This window comes from Aethalodelphis obliquidens, unplaced genomic scaffold (genome assembly GCF_003676395.1).
Source record: "Aethalodelphis obliquidens isolate GAN/ISIS:26980383/991018 unplaced genomic scaffold, ASM367639v1 scaffold17, whole genome shotgun sequence".
Taxonomy (NCBI): domain Eukaryota; kingdom Metazoa; phylum Chordata; class Mammalia; order Artiodactyla; family Delphinidae; genus Aethalodelphis; species Aethalodelphis obliquidens.
Genome location: NW_020837961.1, coordinates 20072455 through 20098509, shown reverse-complemented (window position 1 = coordinate 20098509; position 26055 = coordinate 20072455). Strand labels below are relative to the sequence as shown.

Genomic DNA, 26055 nt, shown 5'->3' with positions numbered 1-26055 from the left:
CCCCCCACCCCTTCCCATTTCTCATTACTCCAGAGTCCTCTTGGGTGGTCTGCTCAATTTAGACCAGATGCATGTTCTGGTCAGTGGAAAAGTCAGAATCCCAAAGACCACCATCAGCTGTGGGACATCAGGCAAGTTATTTAACCTCTCAAGAGACTCGGATTCTTTTTAATCAGCAAAATGAGTTTTAAGTACACCGGAGAAAACACTGAGCTGAGTGTTTTGCATACAGTAGGTGCCCCATAAGTGTCACTTGCCTTCTTCCACTGTTGCTTCTGGTCTTCTTCTTGTTTGAGGAGGGGACTTTCCTCAAATCATAGCTTTCCTACCTTATAGCAGACCAGGGGACGGGAAGTCTAGTGATGTTTGATGCTTCCTCCCTGAGTAAGGGAGGGAGTTTAACTGGCTTCACCCCTTCCTTGCTCTTGGCTGTGCCTCCAGAGCAGAGCTACAGGAGCACCGACCTTTCTGGAAGAATCATGGCATAGGCTCCTTTCGGAATTCTTGAGTTTACATTGCTTGCACAGCCCTCTGAAAATTAGAGAGTTCTGTTCCAAATGCAGAAGAATTGGCGATAGAAACTTAAGTAACTCAGCACTCTGACTTGCTTTTGAAAGTGCAGGGTTTGCAATCTAATCACAGAGAGTGCTGATACCCCAGGTTGCAGTCAGTGCCCATAAACCAGGATTATTTGCCCAGTGAGTCTCAAAACGTGGGGCATGGTAATTATCGAAGGGCATGTTAAATTGCTCCTAAAGACTCTGGTTCAGGAGGCTTGGAGCAGAGCCTGAGAATTTGCATTTCTAACAAGCTCCCAGGTGCTGGTCCTGGAGCCGCGCTTTGAGAACCCCTGATGTAGCCCTCATGGTTCCCCAACAGCCCACACTTAAATTGGAAGAAGTTTTAGCACCTTCTTAGCCATTTTCCCTCTATAGCTTATTTATCTCCAAAGTTTCCGTTGTCGAGGGAGGAGTCCTATGGATAGGATTTCCGTTTGAAGAGGTGGGGACTGGGACCCAGAGGTCAGATGGCCCCCTGAGCCTCAGGAAGCCAGTTCACCACCCTGAGCCCCAGGTTGTCACAGCCGGATGCCTCCAGCCGGCTCTGCAGTGGGTGTCGGATTCTCTGACATGAATGTACTGAACTTCCCAACAAGTATGAGGTTCTGCGTGAAACGTCAGCTGCCACCTTTGAAAAGACTTCCTCCTTCTGAAACTTAAAACTTGAACAGTACCTTTGCAGGAGAAGACCCCTGACAGTGGTGAGAGGTTGGACAGAGAAGTGGCTTGTTGTATAGAATCTAGGCAAAATTCCACTGGGGCTGGATTTTTTTTTTTTTTTTTTAATTGATCCACTTCAGTGTGTGTGAAAAGCACAGGTCTGTCTTCTGGGACATGCTTTTTGTTTATGTATTAATTTTACTTCTTCCTACCGTGAACTACCCTCCTGTCTCCCCCCAGTGCCCTCCGGCTCCCACTTCCTTGCCGGCGACCGGCCCACACGACGTGGCGGGGAGGGGGAGGTGAAATGCGCCCCGGGGAGCGCGCAGCGGCCTCCCAGGTTGCGGAGCAGCGCGCAGGCCGAGGATCTCGGGGCCCCTGAGCGGCTCGGCCGCCGCACGCCCTCCCTCCGCTGCCCCTGCCCGCGCCCAGACCGCCTAGTCGGTTTCTTTGTTAAGGACGCCTGCGCGGAGACGCATCTTCGGCCCCGGCAGGGGCGCACGGGCCTCACTCCTGACTTCTTAGAGCCCCCTAAGGACTTGTAAGCATATACGCTCGAGTCGAGAGGCTAAATTACGCCACAGGGGGCTTTTTAAGTAAAATCCTAAATTTCATTTAGGCTGTTCGTAAGCCATGCGATGGCAAAGACACTAAGCCCAGGCTCGCCCCCCGGCGCGGCCCTCACCGCGCAGGCTTCGTGCAGCCCGGGTTACGGAGAACGCTGACCCTCTCGGGCACTCCGCCCCTGGGTCTGGGGTACGCCACTGTCCCTCCCCTCTCGGGTCGCCAACGCCCCCATCACCTCCTCCATCTCCCGGCCCTTCCGTTTCCTTCCACGGCCTCCCCCACCCACACGAGAAATCTCCCTCCCCTCGGGCTGGCAGCAAGGTCGGTAATAAGAAACCAGTTCAGTGTCAGTCGGAGAGAGGAGGGAGATAACCCCAGAGATACACGGCAATGGAGAGAGAACTCATTTTGTGTAAAGAGGGCCTCGAGTCACCAGGGAATTCCTGGATTGTCTCAGGCTGTCGTGTGTGATGTCCATCACGCCGTGCGCACACCATCTGCTCGGTATTATGCTCTCAGTTGCCAGGCTACCTGCTATACGCAGTAACACTTGACTGCCTGGCTCCACGCTCGTAGCGTTAGCCCAGACGCGCGGGGCCGGGGGGACCGGGTGGGGGAGGAAGGCGAGTCCTGATTAAGCCATCTGCAGGCTGGGAGGGGGGGCGGGGGGGACACGCCGCGCGGGCGAGCGGGCGGGCTGGCGGCGAGGACCGGGCTGACACCACCATCTGCTGGGGCCGAGGAGGAACAGCAGCTGTTCCTTGTTTCCCCCGACGCAAGCACCTGAAAAAACGCCGAAGCCCCGAGCATCCTCCAGCCAGTTCTCCACTAAGCCCCTGCACCCCAGTCCCAGTCACCGCCGGAAGCCTCTTGCAATCCCCCCTCCAAGGAGCCAGCAGTCTTTGGTCCACCGCCAGCAACCCCGGCCCCTCTTACCCAAACACGAGGCATGTTCTTGAAAACACGTAAGAGAAAATAAAGCTTCCTTACGCACAGATTTATAAATAAACAGATGGCTACTCTTGAGAGATTTTTACCACAGCTGCTTTTTGAAGTAAAAACTGCCTCTTTGAGGGAAGTAGGGTGTTTTTTACACCTCTGACCTATCTCCAGCCCTTAGAAAATTGCTAAGATCTTTTCCCTACAAGAGAAGATATGTAAAATAGGTTCGTTGGTTTTGATTTTTTTCCCCCTCCCTTTATTTTACTGAAGAGTGAGAGGTTTGGGGAGTAATGAAGATCTATGTAGTCAACTGGATTTCTGAGAGGAAGAGGCTGAATTAAGATTCTGGGTAGAAGGCAAGGGAGGTCGTTGGGCAGGGGGTGGAGTGGAGAACAAACTAGTAATTAAAACTAAAAATACTGCATCATTTGGCTTCAAGGCATTACATTTCTGGTGACGAAAGCCCAGCCTGGTTTTCTCTGATTGCACGCACAGTGTGTGTCCTCCTTAGAAACAAGAGCGGGGGCTTGAAATTCTGAAATTCGACAGACTAATGCTCATTAAGCCCTCTCAGACGGGGGGTTAAAATCCACCATGTCATGTGCATCAGCTAATGGCCTCAGCCAGCTCCATTTGTAAGGTGTCACTCGGCACGTCTTCACACTTGGCATTCACACCTGAGGCTGGGGCTCTGGGTGTCACTCACCCGCGGTTGAATGCAGCAGAGCTCAACCTAGGCTCACAAATGTTTCATAGGGAGGGCAGTCCTGCAAAAGTGCACATAGCCCTCCTGCCTCTCGGTCTTCAGGTCTTTGGTGAGAAACCTGAAGGCAAAATCTTTGAGAGGGAACCATTGGGGGACATATATAACCCTGGGAGGTAATAATCAGACTATCCCTTTGGGAAGGGTTTTACGCACTGTGCTTTAGAAGTTCAGCAACACCCCGCCCCATCTGAAAGGAGAGCGTTCCTATGAAACCCTTCCTAAGCCGAAATGGCTTACAGTGAAGAAGCAAGCACCTTAGGACACATCTTGCTAAGAATGTGCGAAATAAATCGAGAGCACAGATGCTCACACAGTTCAAAGCTACGGCAGCTTGGTGCTGAGCTGCTGAGTGTGGTTCCTGGGGAAGGAGCTTGGTGTTGCCACGCTTGTTACTGGAGGAGCCTGCTGTCTCCACAATCACTCTGCAAAACAAACACTGAATGCTACCTTAGATTTTCACCTTCTTTTGTAAAAGCGAAAATCCTCTTCAGATTTCTTCCAGTTACTAAAAACAGATACTAGTGTTGGTGTTTCATAAAAGGGGAGTGGCGTAAATTGAACTCTTGAAAAGTGGCGGACTTGTATTTCTTTTTGGTCTAGGAAGACAGGGACTAGATATGCTTAGATGAATCTACATCCTCACCTCATTTGCCTCTCCCTTTCTTTCTGGGTGGAGAGAAGGCTGGGAGAGCAACCCATCACTACTTACGGCTCCTGGGCAAGCTCACCAGGTACTTGAGGGCTAGTCTCACAGGACAAGAATATCTCAAAGTGTACAAAGATAAACGGGGCCAGCCCAGACCAGTCCTCTCATAAAACCAAGCCGAAGAGAACTTGATCTTCCCTTGGGTCTCATTTTCTTTCCAACTCCCTCCTCATTATCAAAATTGGAAAATATCAAATATTCTGAAATACACAGAAAAAACTATATCTGTATTTTCACTGATTGGTCAACTATCTGCACTTCCGTGTGAATTCGTTTGTTAAAGTGTTAAGTCAATCAGCCATTTGTCTCCAAAGGTGGCAAGAAACAGCTTCATCCCATTGGAAGGAAGGGTTTGGAAAACAGGTGGCAAGTTTGGGGGGAAAAGGAAAGAGTGAAATATCTTGACCTCTGCAGGGGTCAGTCATAAAGTAAACTTTTTGGTGGCATAAAGTTCCAGGCATTGCTGAGTATAAGGTTTTTTTATTATTAATATCTCATAGCTCTCTACCTAATAATTGTCTATGTACAGAGAAAATACACAAAGACAAGAAGTTTTAATTTCAGTAACACCAACTTACCATTTGAAAAATAGAACACAGTGTATTTATGGGAGACATACTATATATTTAGTCTACAGGCAATTCTTAGGCACATGCTTGGCACCGTGGACCCGTCGTCTGGGAAAGGCCTATGCTTGTGGAAGGAATACTGAATTTAGACTCAAAGTCAGTGTTCCAGTTCTGCAAGTTCTGGTTCTTCCATTTGCTAACTGTGTGACCTGGGCCACCACACTGATTAACCAAAACTTCTTGAGCTGTTGTTTCCCAGATGAGAGGAGTAAAGGGGTTTTGTTTGGTTTTTTTGTTTCTTTTGTTTTGTTTTCTTTGGGTGCTGATGGGAGGGACGAAGAGTACCTGAAGATGTGGGTTTCGGTGTACCTGGAAAGAAGGACGTGAATGGCTGAGCTCCACACAGTAGCGGGAAGGGGGGTCCAACAAGCCCAGGCTATGGGGGCTCCAATGCAGGGCTGCGTCTCTAGGAGTTGTGTCAAACACGACTGTCTGTTTTGAGAGGAAACTGCCCACGTGACTGACTGTACCAACACTGAAGAGGTAGCAAAGCAAAAAGAGGACAAATATTAAAATCCAGTTTGACTGCACCCTGTTTTTCATATAGGATGGCTCAGAAGAGGTGGATAAAATTCATGTTGTTCACAGAGCAGGCTAGTGGCATGCATTAATGAAGGAATGCATTAATAATGATGGAAATACCATTGCAAATAAAATGTGATAACTACTACACATCCATTTAAGGTAGTCACTTGCCTGTAGACATCGGTGTAGTCTTAATTCCCTTCACCCCATATAACTGGAAATAATAACCAGTGTGGAAAAAAAGAATGAATATCTAGATTTTACAATGAGGAAATTTTTTTTAATCCAGTTTAACTGGATACAAAAATGTAAATACTGTAGAGTTATTCACATTCGTTTCTCATGATCTAAGTCTCATAATTGTGCCTCATGATATGACTGTATGTCCTTACACGTATACCCATTTAACTTGTGTACCTCTCGGCAGCTTCTCTTTGTTCAGACTAATTACTTGAAACTTCAGTGAATTAAAAGAAACCTTTCTGTGAAATGTTCAGACAATACTTTGCCATTACCAGCTATGCCTGATAGAACGAACAGGAAAGAAAGCATCGAGAAAGTACATCTTACGGTCACAAACCTACTTTTCCCATCAGCTGCTTTTCCCCAATGGTCTACACCGTCGGGCTGTTACTTCCCCTCTGAGTACAGTCTCCGAGTAGTGGCTTGGGCTGTGTGTGAGGAGTTCTCTAACACTTTACCTCCTGTTCCTTAAGGACCAGTCCTTAAAAGTTGCCATCATTTGATTTGACTGACGGACACATAATTATAGAATCAAGAGACCCAATTCAACTCCCCGCGTTTAAGTTATCCCAGACACCTGAGACCCAATTCTATCTTTAAAGATGTTGGGAGATTTCGTATCTTTGGTCAGGGTAACACACTCCTACTTCTCACCATCAACAATTCTCACTAGCAGGATTTTTTTTTACACATGTTAAAGCTTTCAAATGTCACAATTAATTAGAATTTCATCAAATAGCAATCTGCTGATGAATCACTTCCAGCAGTCTTCTGTGAACGTCTCTCCTACTAGCTAAGAAGCGCAGTTTAGCCAGGCAGGCAGTAAGGATGAAGAGGTAAGGTGAGGATGCCTCATTCCAGACTTACAGATTGCTAGCTGAAAATGCGGTTCTTGTTCCTTAGCCAGTCCCATCAGAAACAGACTGGACCGGGTCTCAGATTTTCCCAGAGCCGTGCTCTATTACTGTTGCCCTGTAGCCTCTCCAATCCCGCCTGTGGTAAGGCCAGGTTTGAGGACCACTGGGTTCTTTTTATGGAAATGTAATGTGTGCCTCTCGGGATCCCGTAGGTCCCTAAGCCGGGCCCTACCCCATCCCCCTAACCCCTGTGCTTTCCTTCAGAGGTGGAGTGGCTGCATTCTCTTCTCTTCCTGTCCTTCCAGGAGCAGCATCCAGTCGGGCTTCCCCGGACCACGGGCCCCATGCAGTCCTCCGTACCCCCGGGCTCTGGCGGCATGGTCTCCGGAGCTGGTCCAGCGGGGCCCAGCTTCCTGGGCAGCCAGCCCCAGGCAGCCCTCATGAAGCAGATGCTCATTGATCAGCGGGCCCAGCTGATGGGGCAGCAGAAGCAACAGTTCCTGCGGGAGCAGAGGCAGCAGCAGCAGCAGATTCTGGCGGAGCAGGTAACTCACGCCCGTGGTGTGATCCATTTGTTCGGCAAACGCTTATTCAGTGCCTGGTGTCTGTGAGGGAGTCTCAGTTCATGTCCTTCATCAAGAAATTCACAGGCCAGCATTTCCTGAGATCACAGAAGAACCTGCAGAATGTAGACCTTTCCGTTAGGCTTTTTCTTCGAATGAATTAGTTTGTTCTGAAAAGACAGGCTTCCGCCATCCATTTGAAGACCCAATTGCCAGAGACCGTTCTTCAGTTCAAGTCTGGCTCTTTTCTCGTGGCTTCTGGTACAGGGGTCTGTAGAATCAGCATGGGGGGCGAGGGTGGAAGGGGGCTGGCTCACGTGCTTCGTAAATTCTGGTATTTCCAGCATGAAGAAAAAAGAAAATAATTCAGAGAACTTTGCTTCTTGGAGGAAAGTGTCAGAAGGAGGGATTGAGAAGAATTCTTACAGAATTGGTCATGAACAATGGAACAGGAACAATAGCAGAATAATAGGGCCCACAGAACTACCTGGAAACCTGAACTCGGGGTCACAGAAAGGGTGCAAACTTGAGAAAATTCCCAGCAGCTTTGAACACAGCTCAGGAAATGTTTGAGTTAAAGGCCTAACACAGAGAAAGCTTTGCCTTAGGTGTCTTTGACAACCCTTGACATACATAATTCCTCCAGCTTTGAAAGAAAGCCTTCCATGCGGGCTACTCCTCTCAGTTCCAGTGTGTTTTGTTTTTCGAGGTGCCCGTGCCTGATTTCGTGTTATCTCGGGAAAGGCCTGAGGACTTCCCCAGGAGTCCCTGGATGCCTCCCGTGGGGGCCTATCCAGCACGTCTCACCCTTCTATTATAGGAGACGTGAGGCTGTCATCTAAGGCTCAAGGCCCACAATTACCCTTCTAGAATGTTTCTAATAGGATCAGAATTTTGGAAATGTATTAAGCATCCTCCACCATATCTATAGGAGAGGTTGTGTAGGACACGAGACACGTCGAGGTCCTTAGTAACCAAGGGCAGCAGTTCAAAGTAACACCAGTCATCCCCCAAATAGAAAAATTGTACTGTTGAGCACAGTTCACTTATGTTCCCTTGTTCGCTTTTGTTCTTGAACAGCTGTGTAATTATCTCCCTTTTTACTGAGGTCAGTCAGCTTCCCGGCAGCTCTTGTACAAACAAACCTCTATCCCTCTCACCCTGCATAAGGTGTGTGACAAGGAGCCATGCTTGTATCTCTCAGACAGTGATAAATGGAGCTGCCGAGGGGAAGCTGGGCTTTGCAGATCCGCCCCTCGGCCAATCCCAGGAAATTTCAGGTGTGCCTGATACTTGGAGGGATGGTCTTCGACGTCTGTGCTGTGACCAAGACACAAAGGGGAGTCGGGGTAACCAGGCCAAACTCAGCTGTGCCAGCCCAGGGGCGTCCCCACTTGGAAAGGTCAGCCAGCCCCGGGAATGAGGGGGAAGGCGGGAGACCGGGAGCATTGCTTTCACAGGATGGTGCCCACAGACCATGAGGTGAGAGAGTGCGGGACCCCTCAGAACCCGGGACACGGAAAGACAGACATAGGGCTCCTCAGAAGAGATGAGGAAATGGGAAACTGCAAAAAAAATGAGTATAGGGCTTCCCTGGTGGCGCAGTGGTTGAGAGTCCGCCTGCCGATGCAGGGGACACGGGTTCGTGCCCCGGTCCGGGAGGATCCCCACATGCCGCGGAGCGGCTGGGCCCGTGAGCCATGGCCGCTGAGCCTGCGCGTCCGGAGCCTGTGCTCCGCAACGGGAGAGGCCACAACTGTGAGAGGCCCGTGTACCGCAAAAAAAAAAAAAAAAATGAGTATAATTCCTTAACGACTGTGTGTTCCGGGAGCTGAAGAGGGACCAAGGAGAGAACAGTTCACTCTGGGTCACATCCTTTGCTTATGGTATGATTTTGGAAAAGCCACCTAACCTGTCTCCTCATCTGCCACATAAGGTTTTCCTGATCTCCCAGCCTTCCTCCTGATGCTCAGCATGAGTAATGCGTGTAAAACCCTTCGGAAACTGCACAAGGTGTGGATCTGCCACTTGACCCTGGGGTCACAGAAGGTAGTGTACGAGCTGCAGCCACACGTGCCAGCCATCCTGTGGGACTAGCCCAGAAGTAGGTCAGAGGGATGTAGCATCTCACCTGCACCTGGGGAAAGTGCTTATTGATGCCTACACTTTTGAGGTTGAATGTGGCCATATCAACGCCAAGCTGATTTCCTTGGTCCCTGCAGCGGCAGTGAAAGCATCCTAACACTTTCAATTTTGCCAACAGCGTACTGGGAACACTTGGGTTTCCGGAAAGGACATGTGAGGGAAAACAGAAAGACTGGGGATATCTTGCGTATCTTTGGAAACTTTCAAATGGTTCTCAGTGGACTTAGAAATCAGAACAGAGCAAGTTGAAAGCAGGTGTGAATTAACATTTAATGCGTTATTCTCAAGAGCACAGAGCGTGTCAAATCCCACCCATTCACAAAGGTTCAACGGAATCTGGAATTTTGGATCTGAAAGAAACATTGAGGATCATGGAGTCCCTTTATTTTACACACGAGGAGACTGAAGCCAGGGAGCTTACATGATTTTTTTCAGAGATCGCAGAGCTAGAGAGGGGCAGAGCCAGGACTGGCACCTGGGCCCCCTGACTCCCCCAGGCTACCCCAGGGCTGATGCCCAGTTTTAAGTGGGACAGTTAAATTCTTACGTAATATGGGAAGTTTGACTTCTGAGAAGCTTTTAAATGCTCACCTTACTCTCAGGAATGTTCTTAGATTGCTGCCTAAAAGATTAGCATGGTTTCTTGTCTACGCTGTGTCTATACAATTAATTCATTGCAACGGTTTCGTGCAAAACACCGCAGGATGGGGTGAACAGAGGCCCTTCTTTTCTTTGGTTGCCCGTGCTGGCTGGCCTTGTCAAGAAAAAGAAAGAAAAAGAAAATTATAGAGCTGCCCAGGAACAAAAACAAGAGGAAAAAATAGAGATAAACACATGGGTTAAGAAGTGGTCAATGTGTGTTATTTTTATAATGAACACTGTAAAGAGCGGGGCCCTCGCTGTCTGCTTTCCTAGCCCTCGCAGATGAGAGGTGCTTGATGCATATTCCACAGCTGCAGAGGAGGCCAGATGACATGCCGAAGGTCACGCAGCTACTTGATGGCAGACCCAGAACGAAAACCCCTTTCTTTGCTCCTTCCACCTCACTATTATTTTCTCTCCCTTTTCACATACAGCACGATAATGATCATAATAGCCTTCCCTGTATATTGGTAACAGTGCCGGCAGTGCAGAAGCCTCGTGACTGGAAGAAGAAAAACTAAAACGCGGGCCTCCTGGCTCCTGGTGTACGTGGAACCCCACGCGGTTTCCTCAAGGCAGTAAATGCTGTATGTTTGACTTGTGGAGATGTATTTTGCAGGCAGGGTGGCTTCCTGGGAATAAAATGAGCCTTTTTTTTTATAGGCCCTGAGAATCCCATCTTCCTATACCCGAAGCATCTATTTTAGGTCCTTAAAAGTTAGCTGCTTGTCCGTTTGAGCTCGGTACCCACCGTGCTGAGGAAAGCACGCAGGCTGACGTCGGAAAAGCAAAGTCAGAACTGCCTCCCTGGCTACACCTCCCTCATAAGCCAGCAGGTCCACACAGCAGAAAGGCCACAGATGTTCACCGAGGATGTTTGCAGCAGAGGGGCCTCTGACAGCCGAAAGCCAGAAGCAGCCTAAGCAGCCACCCCTAGTAGCACAGGCAAAGACATCGTGGGATGTTCTTATGGGGGGAATACTACTCGACAGTGAGAATGAATGGACCCCACTGCAGGCATCACCGTGGATGCAGCTCCCAAACGCGATGAACGCAAGAAGCCAGTCCCCCAGAAAACAGGCTCAAGTACATTGTCTCAGGCCACTTCTCTGAAGCACAGAAGCAGATATAACTAACCTGTTGCTAGGCTGGGATAGTGTGCCCACGGGTCAGGTGAAGGGCAGTGGCTGGGAACGGGCAGGAGGGGCTTCTAGCAGCATTCTGCATCTCGACCCACGAGCGTGTTCCTTTGTGAAAATCCGTCGCACGGGGCACGGATGCTACACGCTTGTGCCCTGACCTGTATGCGTGTTATTCTTCAGTACAGAGTTCAGTTTTTGAAAACCCCTTCCTCAGAACAGCCAGGAGATCTAACTGTGCGCCTCCTCCCGCCCCGCCCCCCCGGCCATCCTTGTCCTATCGTTTCAGCAGCTGCAGCCGCCACAGTTACCCCGGCAGCACCTCCAGCGGCCACGCAACCCGTACCCAGTGCAGCAGGTCGCCCAGTTTCAAGGTGAGGCCGGTGCACACCTCTGCCATTGTATCCCTTCCAGTGGGCAAGTGTAAGTGAATGTAGAGCCAGTGACAATGCCACGGCTGCTGTGTTTGTGTCCAGGTAATATTAAAAATATTTAAGAACTGATGATGCCAACCAATCAGAATCCCAGGCGTTAACCTTTGGGTCGCTGGGCCCCAGAGAGGTCCTGGTGGGCCCGGGGCGGGGTGGCGGTGGGACTGGGACTGGAGCAGCTGTTCTTTACCAAAGGTACGGAAGTATTTCGGTGGTTTAACAACCAGCAAAGACATACTGGTGCCGACTGACCTAATATCAGCCCTGTTTACGTCTGGGTCGTCATCTCAGTGGCCATGGGGAGGAGTGGGGGGAATCCCGTGTCACATCTTTCTTGCTAATCCCAGCAGGTCAGCTGACCAAAGCCCTCACTTCCAGCAACCTAGGTAAAAGAATCTGGCTTTCGGCAACCACTAATCTCTGCTGAACATAGAAGACAAATAGGGACTTGAGTTTGATTGGACTTTCTTGATCCTGCCGCCCTTTGCACAAATCCTGAATCATGGCCCCAGGAGCAATGGGTGCACTGTTTGTGTGGCGTTGCCATTTCTCTGTAAAGTAGAAGGTCCACTCAAATATCAATCGCTCCCATCTAGAGATGGGAGCCCCTGTGGGTCTTGTATGGGGTGGAGGATGAGTCTGAGGACCCTTCCCAATCTCATCCACAGGGGTCATGAAGCAGCAGAAATCCTCATTCCTGTCCTCTGTCCTTTTTGAAGACCTAGATCAATGCATCCTAATTTCTCAAATGTTACCTATCGCTTTGACAATCTGCCAGAAGCTATGAAGCCCCTTGCACAGAAATATCCATATATATAAATAAATACAAACTTTGTGGATCATTTCACAAGTGTTACCCTTTTCCATAGACTGTGGGTGAAAATTCTGTGATCTAGGGTAGCCTTTTTCAGTCTTTGGGTTGCAACACTCAAGTAGGTTGTGAAGATGATTGGCCACAACCAACATTTTTTAACGAAATAATAGAAATGATTGGAGTGTATCATAATTAGGGCAACTTTTGTTTCTGTCCTAAACCCACATGTGTATGTACTGTGAGTTATGGCTTAAGGAGTCTGAAAGCCACTGATGTTCACGGCCAGATCTCCCTGAAGATTGCCTGTGGACCCCCTGGGGCTTGAGCCGCTATCACCCCCTCCCATCCCTGGGACATTTATATCACTTCAGATCCCTTTGGACTCGACACAGGGAAGGACAAAGGGAGTTTGTTCTGTGCACTAAATTAGTGCCAATATTCTTTGAAGAATTCTGTTTCTCACTTGGTCAGTGGTGGGGAGGAGTGGGAAATAGTCATTGTTACATGCGTAGTTTTTGTTGCAGACCCGGAGCCCTCTTTTGTACCTGTGGCTCTCAGACTTGAGCCTGCATCAGATCACCAGCACAGCTGGTTCAAAACAGAAGCCCGCCCTCACCCCCAGAGTCTCTGATTCAGTAGGTCTGGAGCAGGGCCTGAGAATTTGCATCTCTAACAGTTTCCCCACAGTTGCTGTTGCTACTGGCCCGGGGCCATACTTTGGGAACTGGTGCTTTGTATTATGAACTAATTTAAACCATTAAATCTGATAAACCTGGTATTGTGTCCCTTGAGTTTTCTAGGTTCATAACCCATGTATTATTTTTTGGAATACAGGGGCCCACCAAAATTTAGTAACTCCTCTATGTTATGAGTTATTCTGAATGGTTTGGGTCCAATTTAAAAGTTCTACTCTTTGAACTTTTCTAAAACCCCAAATCACAGGTAATCAACCTAGAAAACTTAGCTCCACTTAGGCCAAACAACCAGCGACATTTTAGGTTTCCTAAGCTGGTTGATATGATAACTTTTAAATTTTTCTTCTGTATTTTCATGTAATTTTACTGACATCCTAGATATCATAATGTTATGTATCTGGGAAAACAGCAAATTGATAGATAAAAAATATTGTCCTTGGAGAGAAGTTCTGTTAGGAATAATTTGTCTGAGACCTACAGGTCCACTGACCACTACAGTTTTCAAAGGTTTTAAAGACGCACTTTCTCTTGCTGAGTTCTGTGTCTCTGGGCAATGTTACATGCCTAGGGGAAAAGCTTATTTTACATAAATATAGACTTCTTGTGAGTGAAAATAGAACACAGACCCTTTTAGGGAAAAAAATTGCATGTTACCGTCTCTGTTTGAATATGGAAAATTTTCTTTGACGTTGTGATGTTAACCAACAGACAAGAAAACTAATTTGACTACAGTATCTCACAGTAGTATCTTAGACAAAAATAAAAAAGAAGAAAAAGTAGTCCATTGTTTAACATACGTAGTTGTCAGATAAAGACACGTTAATTCTTTGAAGGCATTTGAATTTTTTTCCTTTGTATATTTAAAATCACCCAAGTTCATAAAACCAGATTAATATGAGGTTTTTTGTTTTTCTTAGGTTGAAAATATGGTGCTGACTGCTGATATTAAAAGGTCCTTTTTTTTTTTTAATAAGAACTACATCTGGATAGTGTAGTCATGGACACCAAGTAAAAATAAAGGTTGGCTTGGATTAATGGTTCAATACTTCTTAAGAGGCACTGCAGCATTTTTGCCCTCTAAAGAAAGGAAACTATTTCTCATTCACAAAATTAGTCCAGTCAATATCTAATCCCTCAACATATTTATTCTAATTACAACAAAAATGTCCGAAATATGAAAGTCCTTTCATCTGTTTCCAGCAGCCTGTTTTATGTAAAGTGGGTCTATCCAATCAATCTCTGAGTCAGCAGTATTTTTCCCTTAAATTTTTTTATAAGCAACTCAATAACCCATTTCACCACAGTTGATCAGATTGGCCATGTAGTCAATACAAATTTAGTTGTTAAGGTCACAAAGCTTCATAACAAGATTGCAAGTTGCAATATATACCACCATCCAGTGTTTAATCAGGAACTTTTTTTTAAAACTCCACTTAGATACAATTAAGCTCAAAACAAAAAATTGAAACGTTTCTAGGGATCTCCCCCCAGATCTTTCTGCCTTCCCCACAGTAACCATTTCATTTTTCAATTCAGCATGATATTGATCTCAAGCCACAAAAACTTGTCATAATCAAAATTCCCATAATTTTCTTTCTTAAAGAAAGAAAGAAAATATGGAGACATATTTGCTGCCCAGAAATCAATAACCCAATCAGGAAGACAAAAACACACTTCAGTTATCTGCCAAGGTGCCAGGCTTAATAAGGTTACACTATTCTCATCTGGTTTCTCATCCAGGTTCCAGGTAGGATCAAATTTGCTTATAGTATCGATTGGCTCCCATGCTGCACCTTTTTTAAATGTCCAGGAAAAAAACTATTTTTCTTTTTTTCATAGACTTAATCATGAGCAGGGACACAGAAAAATCCATTTCTGTGCACCTCCTAGCCCTTGACAACATTGACGGGTTCTAGGGGTGACGTTTCTATTCTCTTGACTGGTTTAGAAATTTCCCGGAAACGTGTAAAGAAGGACTCACTCAAATGTCTAGCTAGGGTTGAGTGACTTGGCATTGATATTCTGGTCAACTTTTAAGCAGCGTCATTAAAACTGCCTTAGTGGTCATTGCTGATTTGAAGGAGTGGCCTTTGTTGGAGAAATGCATAAAGTTCATTGCCAAGTAGCAAGTAGGAGGATGGTTTCTTTTTCTAACTCAGGAAGCTGGCCAGTTCGCACCGACATATTATGATTCAGAGAATCTGGAGCATGTGGAAGTCTACAGAGTGGTTCCAAGAAATGTCCCATCTGTCGAAATAGCTTCTTAGCAGAAGCGATAGCCTTTAACCTCTCAAATCCTACTCAAGTCTTAGGGGAAATTAGCCTAATGGCCTTTATTGATAGTATTCTCTGCTGAACCATATTCCACTTCACAAATAGGATATGCAAAGTGATCAGCCATTTCTGCCTAATTTAGCCCAGGAGGTGAATTTCCTCTCACCTCCAAAACGATGGTATCTTATTGGTTGAGGATGGCATCATATCAAGACGGGTGAGAAACGATTTGTTTCTGAAATGTGAACAAAAATAATATCAGGGTATATCAAATAGAAAAGTCAACTACAAAAGCCTATGTACTTCATGGTCCCAGTTTTCATGTGTCTATTTATATATTAATGTAAGTTAGCGGTGGTCATCTCTGGACGATGGGAATGACCTTAATTTTCATCTTTATGCTTTCCACTATTTTCCAAATTTTTTACAATCAGCATATGTTACAGTCAGAAAAATAATACTCTGGTATTTTTAAGGATTTATTATGAGTAGCTCCTTTCATCTAAAAGAATTTTGTCAGTCCCAAAGAAAAGTCCAACAACTTGTTACCATACATTGCTTGTAGAGATGAGTGAACGGGTCTGTCCTTTTCTCCCTGCAGGGTCTCCCCAGGACATAGCAGCCGTGAGAAGCCAGACAGCCCTCCAGAGCATGCGAACTTCACGGCTGATGGCACAGAACGCAGGCATGATGGGACTGGGACCCTCCCAGAACCCAGGGACGATGGCCGCAGCAGCCCAGTCGGAGATGGGGCTGGCGCCTTATAGCACCCCACCTACCAGCCAACCGGGAATGTACAATACGAGCACAGGAATGACCCAGCTGCTGCAGCACCCAAACCAAAGCGGCCTGAGTATCCCACACAACCAAGCCCCGGGGCCGCGGCAGCCCACCCCGGGGCAAGGGGTTGGGATGGTGAGTGGTTTTGGTCAGAGCATGCTGGTGAACTCGGCCATCACCCAGCAGCACCAGCAAATGAAGGGGCCGGTAGGCCAGGCCTTGCCCAGGCCCCAGGGCCCGCCGAGGCTGCAAAGCATTATGGGAACGGTCCAGCAGGGAGCACAGAGCTGGCAACAGAGGAGCTTACAGGGGATGCCTGGGAGGACTAGTGGAGAATTAGCGTCATTCAACAACGGCGCCAGCTACCCACTGCAAGCTGGCCAACCGAGGCTGACCAAGCAACACTTCCCACAGGGACTGAGCCAGGTGGTGGATGCGAACACCGGCACGGTGAGAACCCTCAACCCAGCTGCCATGGGTCGGCAGATGATGCCACCGCTCCCGGGGCAGCAAGGCACCAGCCAGGCCAGGCCAATGGTCATGTCTGGCCTAAGCCAGGGCGTTCCCGGCATGCCAGCGTTCAGCCAGCCCCCGGCACAGCAGCAGATGTCCAGTGGCAGCTTTGCCTCGAGCAGCCAGGGCCAAGGCTATGAGCGGAACCCCCCTCAGGACATGTCATACAGTTACAGTGGCGACGCAGCCGGGGCGTCCTTCCCCAGCCTCTCGGACAGTGCCGACCTCGTGGATGCCATCATCAAAGGTGGGCCAGGGGACGAGTGGATGCAGGAGCTCGATGAATTGTTTGGAAACCCCTAGTCAAGAGGGGCCCCGGCAGCCACAACTCTAGTGGTTAAAGCTTCAGCCGTGAAAGAGAAACAGGATGTTGCATCATCCTTGTTTTTTTGTTTATTTGACCTGAGTAATCTGAGCAAAACTGCAGCCGGCTGACAGTGGAAGATCCAGGTGCCAATCCACAGCCCCGCCGGGCCTCATTTCACCTGATTTTCACACAGCAGTCAAGACAGACGCTCTGCGAATCCCGCTGCGAAAGAGGGGGACGCACCATAGACAGGTGGGGAAGATGATTCCGTAGCCCCTCCGCTCGGCCCTCCCTGCGATTGTCCGGCCCAGCAAGAGCCGCTCTGGCCAAGACAGACTGCTGCCTGACCTGAGGTGGCCGTCAGCCCCTCCTGGCCCTGGTCCAGAGGCTGTAGCTTTGGAGACACAAAGGAGAGAGAGCCCGGGACTGAGTCCCACGGAGCCTGCTGGGTGGTGGCACAAGCCAAGAGCACATGTCAGAAAGGCGCTGAACTCCGGCTACAAAGAGATGTCAGGCTTCAAGACATGCTATTGGGTCTGGAGGGTGGGTGCAAAGAACAGTGAGATGTCACAGGAAGACACAGAATCGTACAGGCCTGTCTCCTGCCCGTGATGACCCTCAGGAATTTTAGAGCGACTGCCTCACAGGGTGAGCTTGGAGAAGGGTACTGGCAGTCCCGGGCAGGCAGCCCTCTGCTGGTGACCGCGGTGGCCGTCACTCTGGGGAGTTGAGCTGGAGCCTCCTGAGGACCCGAAAGGACCCAACACATCTTGGCAGTTCCCATCTACTCCTGGAGGCCGAGGATGGAGAGGCCCCGGCTGGACGCTCTGTGTCTGCTAGCACGGCTGCCTTTCTCCCCGGTCCCTGCCCTTATTCCTCCTCGCCTCTACCCCAGCCTGTACTTGCTCTTCCTTGCAGAGCAGCCAAGAAGAAATGAAGTTTTTGTCTTTAGGGAGCCCGGGCAGAGGGGAAATAGGTGCAAGAAGAACTTAGACAATGCCTGAGATGCAAAGGTGACACTGGAGTTTCCTTTCTCTGCCTGGAACTAAGTGGGCCACTCTATGCTTCTGGGACACCAGGGAGGACTGGCCTGGACATCACTGGCTCTGGCTCCCTTTGGGAAAAGCCTCGGGGTGATGCTCTAAAATCAGCCTGGCCCTTCATCCCTACTCACCAGAAAGACAAATCTCACACCCTGAAAACTGAGGAACTGAAAAATCAATTGCTCCGCTTCACACGTTTTTGATAATGGAAAGCAAGCAGGTATGGTTCCTTTCCTGTGGGCAAAGCGACCCACTCCTGAAGTTCTGTACGGTCGTTCTCTTGGTAATTCACTCAAGTCTGCCCTAACTGAAGTCTGTCTGAAGGGATCCACAACCTCCACTGTCGTAAAGCTGATCTCATCTGTCTTTCCTCCCCTCCCACTCACGTTCTGGAGGCCGCGTGGCATAACCATTGTCCTAAGGGAGTGGGGAGTGGCGGGAGCTTTCCTCCCGCCACCCCCTCCCTCCGCGTCCAAAAGGCAGGCTCGCTTCCGCGCACTCACGTGTAACTCGCCACATCAGAGCCCCGGCCCAGCCATGGGAGCCGGACTGGCTGCACTGGCGGCGGGTCCTGGGAAGGAAGGGGGTTCGAATGAAGAGCTGGGGCAGAGGATACAGAAAGGCGGCAGGCAGGCAAACACTGCCCTTGGCTTGCTCGCCAAGTACCAAGGTCATAGCCCTACTCAGCCAGGGGCAGGATGGAGAACAAGTGGGCCACCCCTGGGAAGAGGTGGTGGGGGGCAGGCTGACTGTGAACTCCCTGTGTGGGGAGGGACGCTGCCAGGGAAACTCTTGAGTGGAAACAGATGAAAACCAAAAACAAACAGAAGAAAGTAAACAAATGAGAAGACACAGAATATATAATTACCTTTTTCTGAAAGGTACAGGAAAGAAATGTATAAGAAATGATGAGAAACTGGAGGTGGTGATGGAGGGGGAGGGCCACTCCATGCTCTTTTTAAAGCTTCCTCCGAATGCTCAGTACTGGGACCAACTACATAGAGAGGTAGATTTTAACAAGGTGGTTTTGTTTTGTTTTTGTTTTTACTACGGTGCTGATGTATATGTAATGTCTAAAAAAAAGTTATTTGTAAATAAGTTTTTACAATATGACAGATATCACTGGGTCTACTATCTGTAAAAAATATACATATAAATATATATATACTGTTTGTTTAAAATAGAGTATTTTTATTTCATTCCTTAACTCATCATCCCAGCAGTGGTATTGCACTTCAGATGACATCATATTACTAATTTGTACTGTATGACCTCGGGCAACTTCCTCCATTTGATTCAGATTTTTCTAGTTTTCTGTTTTTACTTTGTACATTGAGCATTGCTTATTTCCTTTTAAGAAATGTACAGAACTCTGAAATGTAGAAATGAAGTGATGTTGACATACCACTTTTAAAGAAAAAAACAAATAAAAGATCATTATCTGAACCAATCCAAAGTTGAGTGTATTTTAGGACTGTCGCTGGAGCTCCAGCCTTAGTTAAGCAGATGGATTATGCCTGGGTTTTAACTGATTAACTGCAGTTCTTGTCTCAAAATTTTTATATCATTATTTAAACATTTAAGTAACAGTGGAGATCAATCATTCCTAGCCTTTTTAATTCCACCACGCTACTAAAATGTTCTATATTTGCACTCCAGGAGATGTGGCAAAGGTAAAAAGAAGAGAGTCTGGCCAGCACCACCCACAGAGAGTTGAATGTGCTTAGAAGTTTACAGCCCTCCAGACTGACGTTAGCCAATGACCTGCCAGGAGCATGAGAGCCCAGTTAACTTGCCTGGACAAACCCTGAGATAGCATTTCTGTCCCAAGGTCCCCTGCAGGATCAGGCAGAGGCTGGGACTTTGCCAGAAGGTGCCCCCTTGCTTGGCTTCCTGCCTTTTTCTGCCCTGTTTCCCCCACTCCCTCAGTTTCCCCTCCTGGGAGCCCTTCGGTGACAAATCACACACATGTGAATGCACTCCACTTCTAGAAGACCTGACCTAAGTCTTCCCGTCAAACTTTAAAAAGCATGGTAAAGCAACATGTTTCAAAACTGTCTGGGTGAAGCAGAAAAAGAGGCCACAAGAATAGAATAAGGTCATCATCAAAAATAGATCCAAAGCAAAGGTGAGTTTTGATATGTACAAACCAAGAGAAAGAATGAACTTGACTATGGAAGAAGAGGCCAGCCCTACCCATGGTGGGCTGTGGTTCCAGACCAGCTGACAAATAACACCATGTAGAAAACAATGTGACACTGGGCTTTGTCCCAGTGATATGGGCTCAGTGACATGAGATCAAAAATGAACTGATTCGCGGGTGGGGATGGGAAGGCTGACAACAGAATAGAAACATGAAGTCTGAGAAGGGCTCCTCGTCCTGATGAGGCAAAACCACATATTTTTATTTACTGCACTGGATGGATGGAATACCATTCTCCTTCAAAATGGTTTCTTATTTATAATCGTGTTGACCTTTATAAAGTCCCAGCGCAGCAAGTGTGTAACGGAGGAAGAAGGAGGAGAATAAACAGCTTTCCAAGAAGTCACTAGGCACTTGCCCCGTAAGGAGGAGGTATTTTATCGCTGAAAGTTAAGGCACATTCAAAAGCATTAAAGGAGCTATTTCTGCCTTTAACCATTCTTTTCAAGGAAGGTTGTATCTAGAGAAAAAGGATAAAAAACAAATGACCTGATATTTTTCCTTATTAAAGACTTTTTTGGCCACACCTCCTCTACTTCCAATCCTGCAAAGTGCGAGAGGAAAAATACCTTGGAAGAGAGCAGGGCTGCTTGTTTGTGTAATCAGTCCTTCATCTTTCTAACTTATTTTTCATTTTAAGTTCTAAGGACACTATATTTCCATGCTGGTGTTCTCTGGACAAGTTACTACAGACACCTGTTTCATTTCATAACAAGCGGAGGTAATTAGGGCAACATTCACATACTTGGGGCCCAAGCGTCCCTGCCACGTCTAGGACAGCTGCTGGGCCAGAGCTAATGCTATGGTTCTATCCCTACCTCAGATCCCAAGTCAAGGATGCAGCACTCAACATAAAACTCTTCAGAGCTACTGAGAACCTGACTTTAGCTTTTAACTTTGCCTCAGATATTTAAACTTGTATGACAATCATTTTCACACAATCAGAAAAAAAGAATAGTACAATGAATAACTATACACTTACCAACTTGATCTGATACTTGTTAACACTTCACCGTATAGGCTTCACATACATATTTTGTGGAACCATTTCAAAGTAAGCTGTACACGCCCAGTCACTTTACCCCTCAACCTCCCAGCATACCTCACCAAAGAATTAGGGCATTTTCTTTCCTAGACACAACATCATTATCACACCTAACACAATTAATTCCCTAATATCTGATTCTCACTCCTTATTCAAATTGTGCCAAATGTCTCCCATAGCTGTTTTTTTCTAACCAGGATTTGATCAAGGATCCCACATTGCCATTTGGGTTTTATGACTCTTAAGGGTATCTTTTAATGCAGAAAAGTTCTTCTCCATCCCTTTGTTTATAACATTGACTTTTTGAAGCAAGGAATCTGATTTCTAAAAATAAAATCAGTCAATTTACTAATATGTAAAAGATATGTATGTCAGATCAGAAACTCACATCTCCCTGGCCAACACGTCTGCTCCCTGTAAAATCAGTCAATTTACTAATATATAAAAAAAATGTATGTCAGATCAGAAGCCCACATCTCCCTAGCCAACACGTTTGCTCCCTGTAACCAAATTATAGGAATTTAAATCGTCAAGAGGTTGCCTTGGTGACAATAGAATTGGAACAAAGGAAATAAATTCTATAGTTCAGATATTTTTAAAGATAAAAAGCTTTGATATGCGGGTGGGACCATCTTCTTTTTTCCACATGTTGTTTAACCGAACTCTGTGAGTGTGTCTTTGTGTGTGTGTGTGTATGTGTTTATAGTTTACATCTTTAAATAGTTCCAATTTAAATGCAAGATAGAAATTGTTTAAAAATTCTCAAGTGTAGATTTGGAAAGTTGTGGGTTTTTTCCCACTTCCAAAGGATAATGAGTTTGCAGTAATTATGCTTTATGGTCAAAAATTTGCACTTTACCTCCTGGCGGGACACATTAAATTTAAGTTCTCCATGAAAATTAAAAAAAAAAAATTGCACTTTCTCTTCCTTTATTGTCTTCAATGTGTAAAACAACTAAAATGTCACAATACGAGTCACTATAACTGACTGAAATACTAAAAAGTAAAAAGACCAGAGAATCATAGCATTTTAAAATATTAGCCCCATTTTACCTGAGAAGAAAACTGAGGCAGAGAGCTACACGGCTGTGGTAGCATAGCCAGCGAATGGTAGAACAGGATTCATGCTGAGTGGCCCTGGAGTCTACACTTCTTTTGCTGCACAACCTCTATGGTGAGCTGCCTTACCCAGAGTCAAAGAGCCAGTGAGTGGGGGAACTGGGCTGATATCCGGATACCCCATTCCCAGACTGGTCGTTCTCAGCGTACTCCAGGGTATTTAGCCCAGCTATTTGGGATGCAAGAGGCTGTCGTGTCTTCTCCCCTACTATTTTGGAAACGCTAGTGTTTTAATGCCTTTATTTTTCTCTATTATTCATAGCCTCTGTAACTGCCTTTGTACCCACACACCAAAAAAGGCCCAATAAAAAGTTTCTTGGAGATGCCTACACCAGATTCAAGGCTGTCACACTTTCTTTAGAAAAATTACAGAGAGCGCTTTTCCTGATGCTAAAAAGTTATATATGCTCATAATTCCATTCTGCTAAGGTCCCTGAAGACTCATTCCCATTTTACAGATGAAGAAAGTGAAGAAGGGTCATTTGCCTTGTGCCAGACAGTGACTGCACATCAGGGTCCAACAGCAGCAGGCCCCCAGCCCCGCGTGGCACGGGAAGTGCAGTGGAACCCAGCCTAGGCTCTCCAGCCATGACCATGACCCTCCTTCCCCTGCCCAGGGGCAAGATATTCCCTGAGCACACTTCTCTGGATGGTTTCTTAAAAATGACAGACCCTTTTTTTCCTTTGTTCGTTACAAAGTCCATTTTCACAGCCAGATGTGTTTTGTGCTGTTAGTTGATGACTCTCTTCTCTGGCTACTTGATGTGTTTGCCTGGCTTCCCTCACCAACTGTTGCATTCCTGCAACTAATGAAGTGGGCTCAGCTGCCTTATCGGCATCTATCTGGAACGTCCCATCAAGAGAGAAGCAGTCTTAGAGGTGAGTGATGGCAGTGGTCCACGGAAAGCCCTAGACACAGACAGGTCAGGCTGCTTTCTCCCTACACCGGCAGTCATGACTTTGGCATGTGCTTCTAAAACCACGGCTCAACACACTTCCACTGATGCTACGGATCCTCCCCCCTCAGAGCAAACTTCAGTCGTTAAACTAACAGGAAAATCTAAAGGGGATGTTTCTACAAAGCCATTTCAAAAAGAAAGGAGACTTACTTCTTTTAATTGAACAAGTGGCACCATCTAACCTTCAGAGTGGAAACATCTTCTGCAAGCGTTTGAGCAAAGGGAGGGGGGAACGTTAGAAGTACCTCAGTTTCTCGGCAACATTGAAGTCCAGGTATTCATCCAGAAAGCTGTTTGCAATCCCCACGGTGCTTAGGACAGTCAACAAGGCCAAAACCCCCAGACTCAACCGGAAGCCAGTGATCCTGCAGGCGGATGTGAGAGAGAGAGAGGTGATAAATAAACTGGGCTACAGGGATGAAGCTGGGGAGCCTGGGGCAGAACTCTCATTGTGGACACTGCCCAGAACTTCCATGTTTTTGCCAGTTGACAATTTTGATTCATCAGATAAATTAAAGAGGATGCCTAGCCACAGAGGTCAAGTGGCTCCTTTTAAACACTCAAAGGACTATCAAGGCTGGGAGGAATTATTTCCTTGGTAAATTTGGGAGATGGTGCAAAATGTTTGCAAGGATTTAAAGTGTGGTGGTCAAAAGAGTGCACACTTAGTGTACAGTTTTATCCTTGCAATTTCCTGTCTCACACCTAGTTGTGGAGGACCTGATGAGACTTGGCCTCAGGCAACGTAGATCACTTCTGCCGTCATAGCCATCAGTGCTGTATTACTCTCAGGAACAGGAAGCTAATATATAGACTCCATCCTGCTACTTTTTGTCTAAACACACAATTCTTGGGTGTTCCTTACCTTTTTTTTAGCAGCTTCTGAGTATCCGCAGAAATACTGGTGATGGACATATATGTACATCAGACTTAGACAAGTATCCAAAAACTATAGAGAGAAAAAAAAAGAAAAGACACAGAACATGATGGCAGCCTCTCAAAACGCGGTGTGAAAATTGACAACAGTCACAGAACGTGTATCTGACAAAAGACTTGTGTGCAGAGCTCTGGCAATTCAATAAGGAAAGAAAAACAACTTAATGTTTTTAATGGGCAAAATATTTGAATAGAAAATTCACATAGCAAGATAAACAAATGTACCAATACGCACATGAAAATTTTTTCAACATTATTCAACATCATTCAATATCAGCAAAACTGCAATTTAAAACCACAACGAGGTGACACCACTTGCACACCCACCAGAAGGGCGAAATTTTAAATAGACTGAAGCATAAAATATTGGGGGTGTTGGAATCTCATACATTATTGGTGGGAATGCAAAATGATACAGCCACTTTGGGAAAAGTTCTGGTAGTGTCTTATAAAACTAAACAGTACTTTCTGACCCAGCAATTCCTTCCTTTCCTGTGTATTTACCCAAGAGAAATGAAAGCACATGTCCAAAGACTTGTACAGAATGGTCACTGCAGCTTTATTCATAATAGCCAAACACTGAGAACAGCCTGGAAATCTATCCACAGGAGAATGGATAACCAAACTGTGATAACCATACAACAGAGGCCCACTGGCGAGGAAAAGAAACAGACAACTTGGTGAAACAAACAGCATGGTGAATCTCAAAGATATTTTGCTGAGTGAATGAAGCATTATACAAGAGTACATACTATGATTCCAATTATAGAAAGTTCTAGAATGGACAAAACTAAACTATGATTTTAAAAATTCAGAGCATTGTCTGCCTCTGAAGGGGACTGGGAAGGACCTGAGGAAACTTTCTGAGTGGTTGTCACGTTCCATATCTTGATAGGGATTTGAGTGACACAGGTGTATACACTTGTCAAAACTCATCGGATGGTACACTTAAGATCTGTGCATTTCACTAAATACAAATTTTACCTAAAAGAAAGGTAAAATGTGGCGTTGTATTCTGCCATCCAGTCCAATGAAAACTCTCAATATCTTCCCTACACTAGGGTCCCTCTGTCTTCCTCAGCACTTCACAGATGTAAATTACCAGAGCCCTCTTAGAAACACTAGAAGTCTGTCTGTGGGACTCCGATATGCTGGATAAAATGAAGTTCTTTATTTTATTAGGTCATAAACATTTTTTTTGGCTTCTACTATATACCAGGTATTATTCTAAGGACTGGAGTTAGCTGTGAAAAGGATACAAGCTCCCTGCCCTTATGGAGTTTATCATCAAAGACAGACAACAAAGGGGAAAACAAGAAGAAAAATAGACTTGAACGTGCTGTGAAGGTAATGAAGGAGGATGGGCCGCCACAAACTGGAGGAGGCCGCCTTTAGGAAGGGTCAGGGAAGGCCCCTCTGAGGGGGTGATGCTTGTGCTGGGCCCCGAAGGATGAGAACAGGAGGAGAAAGGGTGGAAGGGCCACCTGGCCTCTGAGGAAGGGGAGAGGTTCTGAGCACGCTGCGGTTTAGAAACTCCCTATCTAATCCATTACTCCCAGAAATCCAATGAGAACTGTTCAAGGCAGTTAATAGGCAACCTACTCTGGATAAGAAAGAGTGCAAATTACAACAAGATACCCAAGATATCCTTTGACGCCAGAGTTAGCCTATCTGCAGCACAGTGTCCTTGGATGCAAACAGACAGTGCTTATTTTGTATAAAACAACTTCCAGGATCAGTAGATGTCCTGGTATTTAGCCCAGCTATTTGGGATGCAAGAGGCTGTCGTGTCTTCTCCCCTACTATTTTGGAAACGCTAGCGTTTTAATGCCTGGTTGCATATCTGCTGTTTAATAGTTGTAAGGACCATAGTCGTCATTAAACTTACCTTGGTTGAAATACCATCCAGCCATCCACAATGTAATCATAAATATCGGGTAAAACTCCACACAGTTTTGTCTGCAGGAAGAAAATGGGCGGTCAGCCTCATTC

General features: G+C 46.5%; 1 protein-coding gene across 2 annotated transcripts in view; it reads left to right on the top strand.

Moving 5' to 3' along the window:
- The window catches only part of MAML3 (mastermind like transcriptional coactivator 3), a 429208-nt gene extending 409961 nt beyond the window's left edge, over window positions 1-19247 (top strand). The window contains exons 3-5 of one of the 2 annotated variants that reach the window (XM_027117034.1): window positions 6761-7000; window positions 11237-11318; window positions 15760-19247. In XM_027117034.1, coding sequence (XP_026972835.1) covers window positions 6761-7000; window positions 11237-11318; window positions 15760-16754 — 1317 coding nt within the window. In that variant the 3' untranslated portion in view covers window positions 16755-19247. Of the gene's footprint in view, window positions 1-6760; window positions 7001-11233; window positions 11319-15759 lie in introns of both variants that reach the window. The other variant, XM_027117033.1, reaches the window with a different exon arrangement.
- Window positions 19248-26055: the final 6808 nt, after the last annotated feature.